Here is a 9009-nt window from a genome sequence, read left to right on the forward strand (position 1 = left end):
CCCCCCCCGGGGTTGGCGAGCGAAGCGAGCAGGGGGCGTAACCCCCTCGTCCATTAGTAATTTTCAGACTTGATTTGGTTCCTCATTCAATTTTTCCTATGAAGATTCCTATGTGGATTGTATTTCTTGAATAGATGAATTGACTTCCTTATAGAAATAGTCGAACAAAATGTTCACAAAGATTTTTTTTTGAAAATATCTGTTTTTGTTTTTTTTTTTGTTTTTAACAATATTAGGGAAACATTGGGCTGAATGGACTCTTCTAACTTCTTGTTTCAATTTTTATAACCAAGGAACGAATTTATCGATTGAGTTCAGTCTAAGCTTATTACAAAGGGGCTGACTGTACTTTAATTTAAAAAACAAATTCTATTTCATCAACACTTCAATAAGAGATTGTCCTCCCGCTTCGCCGGAGGAAAATCTACCTTTCCGCCTGCGCCGTGACGAAAAATGACGTTCTCACCGCGGGAGGTAAAATAAAGGACCCTTACCCACGTGCTTACCACCACGTGCCAATTCTGCACGTGGGCACGACTTCTTTATTATTTTCCCTCCCTTGGTGGGAAATATACTATTCTTTTCGAATTTAACTATTTACGGACATTTAATACTTGATCACACAATATTTTCGACACATCTCACTTTTGTCACATTTCCAAACATAAACCGATAACTTTACAAACAGTGCATAAACTACCTTTATGTCTGAGGTCCGCATATGAATATAGATATGGCGAGATGAAATTCGAATTTCCGACGAGAGAAAACAAAATAGAACACCGAGTCGATTTTCCGTTTCATTCTAAGAAGTGATTTAACGTGAAGAAGAACATTTCCCGTGGTTCTCCATAACAACATCACAACCCACATTCAAATGCACTGGTGGCAATACTTCAACGTTGGATATGAGGCTTAGTTGGACCGGCGCTACCAGCGTTACAACTGGATTCTCCGACTTTATAATATGAATCGCGAGAATGTGAATATCAACCCGTTGCTATGCACGTATCTTTTTTACTGTTAATCCAAAAAATACCATAGTTGCACCGTTGAAAAGCTTATAGGCGATTTATATAATGTAACTAACGACACTTTCCCAATTTGTTGTCCCGTTTTCATTATACCGAATGTAAATCATTTAGAGGTAGTGGAGGGGAAAAGTTCTGTCGTGTATAGATACGCGGTGCGCTTGGCCTGATGTTTTGCTCAGTCGGTCAAAACTTTTCTTGGCCGATACGCTACCGCGTATCTCGATTTATGCTTTGACATTTATCTCTTAATATGTCCTATTATTTGTAGCCTTGACATTGAACCTATCATTAAAAAAAAAAGAAATATTTAAAAAATTGAAAAAATGAATAAATAAATAAAAAATATAAAAAAATAATGTCAGTACGATTCTACAAGTATCTTGGTAATAAGATCGATAAACGATCTTAAACAAAGTCCATTTAAACACAACACTTAAACAAGTGTTGTTTCAGTACTTTAAAATCCGGACATTTCGATCGTAAAAATTGGACAGATGGATCTTAAACTAAGAACCGAATTTTTGCAGTGCAGGAATATTTGCGGATTCAACACCGGCGCTCTAGTTGGTGGTGCAGCAGACATTGCAAAAGCCCTCTATAATGCTAATACAGCTAAAAAAAGCCCTCCAAGAGAGTATGCGACATAACCAATCAATGGAGACCATTGCATTAGGTAAAGGATTGTACTCGACACCCTCCAAAAAAGCCTTAAGTCTCCAGTTGACAAACGTATAAGGCTACCACACTGAGCTCTTACCAATATCGACTTGATGAAATACACCAAAGCCATGAGAATCCCACATATTCGTGATGTATATATGAGAAACGAAATGCCCCAGTCAGGCCCACGCAAAAATGAATCAGCAATTGTTAATCTTGATAATGAAGATGGTCGTGAAACACATTGGGTTGCATATAGGAAACGAAAAAACGAAGTCATGTACTTCGATAGGTTTGGCAAGCTTCATCCACTTCAAGGTTTGATGGATTACGTCGGTGTTGGTAGCATTGTCAAGTATAATCATGAGCGATATCAAGATTACGATACAATAGTGTGTAAACATCTGTGTCTAAAATTTGTCAATGGAGAAATTATATAAAACCTCAAGACGTAACTCTATAAACAATAGTCAAATATCAACCACGATGAGTGACTCATTTACGTTAACATTGTCAAGCACCTCCTCAATGTTGGAGGCTCATTACTTTCATTCAATGAAATTATCACCATTCAAGAGTTATAGGGTTGGCTGAAGTATTAACCTTCAATTCCATTTTCAACATTGATACCGGGAACATGAAATTCTATGTAGCTGATAGAATCATTGAAATACCTGCAAGAAGCTACGAAATTGAAGATACTGAGAATTATTTGGTTGAGAAGCTTGTGGAGTATAATATAAGTATCAGCCTTAAACTCAACAATAACACTTTGAAAAGTATTATCGAATGTAGTCACTCAACAGATTTTAACCCTGAAGATTCTATTGGACGATTATTGGGCTTCACACGTGGCATTTTCCCACCTCATATCAGTCATAAATGTGAATTACCAGTGACAATCCTTAAGATCAATTCACTGAGAATTGAGTGTAACATCACCACTGGAGCATACATCAATGAAAAACAAGTACTCACTGTGTATGAATTCTTCCCGACCGTTCCACCAGAATATAAGATCATTGAAGTCCCATCGAACATCATGTTAGGGATGAATCCCTGGGTTCCGCTATTCAGAGATAAATTTTCCTACAGTGGGTAGATACTGGAATCCGGTATTTTACTTGGTGGTAAAAGAGGTGTTTATTTATTTGAACTAACTCATTATTATCCAGACGGGATAATTATGTAGAAAGTACAAAGACGATACAAAATAAGTATTAAGCTTGATTTACGTTGACGATTGAACTCCCGAATATTCGTGATTCCAGCTTATATAGTATTTAAGCGTGTTACGTTACGCCACTGGTAAACAGTGTTGCACATGAACGCTGATTTAGTAAAACAACGAGTGAAGTAAGTTGAACTCAATTCATTGTTCTACTTCTTCACTTTTGTAAATAAATTATTTCTTAATATTTTGCCATTATTTTGGGCATAACAATCATTTACCTTCCGATCGTTGTACAAGCAATAGATCATCTCCAAGTGAAGATTGTTGATCAAAAAGGTCAATTGGTAAATTTCAGAGGAGAGGTTATAATAATAAGATTACACATTAAGACCTAATATGGGCATTGTTTTCAATGCCAAGTCTGGAGGTCGTTATAAAAGTGAATCACCATTATCAATTCCAAGCGGTCATCAACGACCTCTCACAGCGTTAACACCGCAGAATCTAAAATTCCTCAAGAGCTTGATTGAAACTACAAAGAACAAGAAGAAAAAGAAAAGAATGAAAAGGAAAATCCACAGTTTCCTCTGTTGCTGTATCATTATTTACCATTGAAAGCCATGGAAGAGATGCTGAAAATTCAAAAACCCATCGTGTTTGATGAATCTATCGCTCACTATGAGATTCATGTGCATCAGCCTTTCGCATCAGCGACTTTCAATAATAATGATGAAATTCACATTGCCGTCCAGCATCAAGACCTGTGTCTGCTACCGAGTAAGAGTTCACTGCATATACATGGACGCTTGACCAAACCTAATGGCACAGCTGTTATGCAAACAAGATTGGTGAATTGTATTATCCTTCACTTATTTGAGGGAATCTGCTATGAATTGAAAGCCATTGGGATTGACAGAAACAAAAATGTCGGTATTACAACACTGATGAAGAACTATGTCTCACAAACTCCGGATCAAGCTGCTCTTCTAGAGAATGCAGGTTGGATACTAAGAGATGAGGAATCAGCCGTCAATGATGCTAATGGCTATTTTGACATCTCCATACCATTGAATATGTTGTTAGGTTTTGCTGAGGATTATGAACGGATTATTGAGAATGCTAAACATGAACTGATTCTAACGCGAGGGAATACCGCCGTGAATGCAGTCCCAGATTTTCTCACATATGCCCCAGTTATTGTCATTGAATGTTCAAAACACAATGAGCACTTGAAATTCGCGCCAGTACATATTCGTCTTGAATTCGAGTCTGACCGTAATTTCCCTGCTCAAACTGCAGCCCAGTGCTTAATCTTACACGATCGTATTGTAGAGTTTCATCCAATCAGTGGGGGAGTAAAAAATATGATTTAAACAAAAAAAAAACTATTGATATATATTATATACCTATAGTATTTCACTCTACAATGTATCAATTTTTTTACAATAAAGACTTCTACATGACATGTAAAAAAAACACGTGCTTTTTTCTTCCATTTTAGAAACCTTGATTTCTTGAACTGTTTGGTTCTGTATGGATGATGCCGTTGTCTGCTACTGAAGTCACAGCGATTGAAGTCACTCCTTTGAAGTACTAGCCATTGGTTCTTCCTCCAGATGTTTTTTTTTTCAGCATGAGGGATCTCCCCTTCGCTTTTCAATGAAGTACCATCGACTGATTCCTCTCTTTCCTCACCTTCATCCATATTTAAATTGCGGGGCAATTTTACAATTTTATAATTTCCTCCCAATTCCAGGAAATCTTGAAGACATCCTATGCAGTTTGTGGTGGGTTATTGCCATAGTGATTGAGAACAATGTCATCATATGCGTAGATATATGGTGATATTGAGGTTAACAAATCGAGTTCATCAGAAGTCAAGTTGTGGTCATTTTTTGGTTCAATACGACAACTTTTCACAAGTTCCATATACTCTTTCAAATCAGTCAGACAGTCATAAGGCGTTTGTGGTGAATTTTCACCGTAATGTCTAATAACAATATTACTATAGGCCACCAAGAACGGAGGAAGTGCGCACAAAAATTTCACTTCGTCTGTAGTCAAGTGCTCCATAATGGAGAGAAACGCTCTGTTAAGTGCTTCTGACTCTCATAAACGACTAAGAAATGTTCTGGAATAGTGACGACATATGATGTCATTCATCAACCAATCCAAGGCGATTTACCACCCCTTCTTTCGTACAACTTATTTTATAAAACTGCGTAGAATTTTTAGACGTAAACACTTCCAGGAATTGTTGATATGAAATTGGATATTTATATTTTCTCAGAATTGACTGCAACTATTATAAACGTCGCAAAAAAAATGTTCTAAAATAATGACATCTAATGCAACTCTCTAACAAATCCGAATCCAATCCTCCCCCACCCAGACTATTGTCATAAAAACTGCGCAGTATTTCCACACGTAAACATTTCTCAGAATTGTTGACGTATAATGAAGAGTATTGCGCATAATCATGCAATTCAATTCTTCATGAAAATGACCAGATTTTCTGGAAAGCATTCAGTCGTGCTCTCACCAGTGTAGTGTGAAGATGGAAATGATCTTGGACGTTCAAAGATTTCAGAGTGATGAGAATACGTTGATTGTCAAAGAACTAGCAGTTGCATATACTAACGATCTTGAACGGCGTGAATGTATCCTCTTCAAGCCACCCTATTCATGGAATAAATTATCTACTGAATCAAAACGTTTCAACATATGGCTCGTCCACAACTTCTATGGCTTACGCTGGAAAATTGGCAATACACCACCGTACTCTGAACTTCCACAAGTTGTCGTGAAAATTGTAAAAAACACGACTAACTTCTACGTGAAAGGGCTACAGAAAAAACAATGGCTTGAAGGAATTCTTATAAATTCTCAATTGGTGATTGATTTAGAAGATTTGGATTGGTCGAAATTATCAGATCTCGAGCTTTCAAAATGTTCAAATCCTTGTAATGACTCGGATCTGATCCCATTCGTTTGTGCTTTAAAGAACGTGAAAAATTTGAGAACCTGGTACATGAAAAATCATGGTATCAGTCTGCAACGATCTCTGGATATTTTCTGTACCCTGAAACGTCTTAAAGGAATGAGCGGTCAGGGCATTTCTATTCTTCCTAAAAAATTTTTGGTTGTTCGCTTCGCATAGCATTGAAGATGATCGGGATGAATTACCTGAGATTTTACAGAAGGATGAAGATATTTCCTATTGCCGTAGATGTCACCTCCACCATTCTTCCAATCCACCAATGAGAAAGAACTGTTTCTTGTGTAAATTCTTCAAGAACATGAAACTTTATACAAAAAAACCGAACGGAATTATCCTCATTCACTAATCAATTATCAAGAACATGATATGAAAAATGGATATACGTCTTCAAAAATCGAAGTCTAGTGGGAGCAGTCGGCTGGAGGAGCAGCAAAGGCGCACAGCTACCTTTCGTAGAGAATTCGAAAAGTCGAAGACCTTGGCCGGCAGTAAGCCGAATAACGAAGAAGCCGCTCTGGGAAAATACGATGCTGTGAGTGATAATCGATATAAAAATCGAAAATGAACAACCAAAAATATCAGAACGCAATGTGAAAAAGAATAAAACCCAATATTTAGAATGGATTGTTGAAAATAAGAAAAAAATAAAGATATAAATATATATACTCTATGCATCATATTTCTTTCAATCCCCTTCCATTTCTCGAAAAACTAAAAAAATTAAATTAGTCATAGTATAAAATTTGAGAGTCTTACGAGCAGAATTATAACAGAGAGAGAGAGAGAGAGAGAGAGAGAGAGAGAGAGAGAGAGAGAGAGAGAGCTCCACGTTACCGACTGCTGGAATCACTTCCAGCAGTAGACACCTCCTCACACAATTCAAATTTTCCACCACCCACCTGGCTTATTCTCACCGCTCTACGTGACGTCTCGCTGGACCTCGCCAGCGCGTGCACGACTGCCTCTCCCTTCCCTTCCGCCGCTACAACCCCCTCCTGCCCAGACCCTCCTCGCCCAAATTTGACTCAGAAGTGGCCTTACCATACTACTGCCCGCATATAAGGAAAAATTAGTTTATTCATTTCTGCCCAGACTATTGCGATTTTGTTCAACATTAGAAAACTTGGTTTTATTTGTTCTGCTGTCAGCCGAAGAAATTACAGAATTTTCCTCGACCATGAAAAAGAAACACATTTATCGACAATTGACCGACACTGGCTAAACATCCTTAAAACGATTATTATCAGGGTTATAAAGACAACGCTCTGCTCTGTCAACGAATAATTATAGAAAAGATTCTGAAAATCAAAGCACAAATCCAAATTTTTATTATTATACGTATTATACTATTGCGTAATCTCTACGCAACGCGCTCCAATAATTTTCGATAGAAAGAATATTTTTCGTGAAAGTCAGGGCTGTCACACAATCAAAATAAATAAAAATCCAATAATCAAATCCTGCAAACCTCTTAATGCCGATAGGCACAGAGGTGTTAAGGATAGACTTTATTTTTATCTCTGGTATGTGACAATTTGTTATTAAGGATTTTTCATTTGCACAGATACTAGTACGGAGAGTGAACAACTACTGGAGGAGCAATTACAAGAATCTGGGAGGGCATAGGATGTTAGTGGTGGAGGACGATTAAGTATCATTTAATCTAATCGCTTTACCCTTAAGATACGATGAATCATTATATAGATAAATATAAAATTTATTGTCAACGTCGTTTCTCATTCTACAGACTAGTTTTTGATGTATGACAAGCAAGCGAGTATGGGACGACCATTAAACTGTATAAAATTTATGGACTTGAGTATATTATTTTTCCCCTTTAATGTTGACATGTAAGAGAAGTAAGGGCCTTGGTAGTTGTTTGTTGCGCTTGCTCTCATCGTAGATGCATTGGTAATGGGTGGATTGATATGATATAGCCCTTTGGGCGGGTTCAACAACTTCTCCATATTATTTCCCTTATCTTCATTTGTGATGTGCACGAAATTCCAAGACGTCCGTGCAGGGTTACAATCATTTACTAACATTCTGAAACAATGTGAACTTGCATCCTATGTATTTTGTTTCAGAACTTCAGTGAACGAGTATATACACCAATTCCCTCAATACGAGATGACATGAATTTTTCTCTAGCATTCCATCATTTTCTGAATACATCGGCAATAAATCGGACTTAAGTATTAATGGATGTTCATTTTTTGATGCAACCAGAAATTTTTTTCTCTTTTCAAGTAGCCGAAACGGGGTACGAACTAGGTACTGTGAGTGACGGTGTACACTGTTGAAAAAATAAAATTTCATGGACAGTTACCTACTAATTTTCAGAACAGTGACACTGAATGCGATTTATGGGGGGAGAAATCATAAAATCTCAGGTTTCACTGAAAATTCAGTAAAATTCCAGAACTTTAAGCAATGATGTTGAAGCTGGCGAGAAGACGCAGCGAGAATCGCGCGGGGGACTGCGCCACGACTTCTTACGATACTGACTCGTCCCCACCTACTCTGAGGTCCCTTCCTTACGCTCCCTATAGTTGAGAGGGTGGAAGAGATGTCTTTAACATAATTAAAAAAGGGATTTGTGATTAACCAATGCATGGGTCTAAAGACAAACCCTTCGGGACATAATAGCCAGAAGGGTGGAGCGACTCAAAAAACCAAGTCATTACGCGGCGCGATGATTATTTATTTTTTTAATTCGATTTTTTGTTAATTAGCACGAACCCATTGACTCGGCCTTTGACAGGTGTAGAGGAGTCTGGGGCAATATGGACACCCCTGGGTAAAGTGAACACCCCGAAAATTTGGAAGAAAGAAAAATTTGGGAATGGGGAATATTGAAAATAGGAAATTAGAAAAAAATGGTTAGAATGGACACTGCGAAAATGAAAAAAATGGAAAAATCCGAAATTCTGAAAAAAAGAGGTAAAATGGGCATCTAATGTGGTTCATGTGTTATTTCATTTCGAATTCTGGATAATGCGCGCAACCAGTAATTGAAAATCAGTCAGACCCTATTCATATAGTCCAAATGAGGAAAATTGAATCATAAATGAAGTGGTGAAACGAGATGACTCAATTGAACTTGAGGATGAGTTTCTGATCAATATCTCCGGAGCTGG

The 9009-nt window shown here is 37.5% G+C and overlaps 1 protein-coding gene across 1 annotated transcript in view; it reads left to right on the plus strand.

Moving 5' to 3' along the window:
- Nucleotides 1-7679, plus strand: part of LOC107043391 (leucine-rich PPR motif-containing protein, mitochondrial) — a 160871-nt gene extending 153192 nt beyond the window's left edge. The window contains exon 5 of the mRNA XM_015264887.1: nt 7434-7679. Coding sequence (XP_015120373.1) covers nt 7434-7495 — 62 coding nt within the window. The 3' untranslated portion in view covers nt 7496-7679. The remainder of the gene's footprint in view (nt 1-7433) is intronic.
- Nucleotides 7680-9009: the final 1330 nt, after the last annotated feature.

This window comes from Diachasma alloeum, unplaced genomic scaffold (genome assembly GCF_001412515.2).
Source record: "Diachasma alloeum isolate Michigan unplaced genomic scaffold, Dall2.0 Dall_scaffold_00565, whole genome shotgun sequence".
Taxonomy (NCBI): Eukaryota; Metazoa; Arthropoda; class Insecta; order Hymenoptera; family Braconidae; genus Diachasma; species Diachasma alloeum.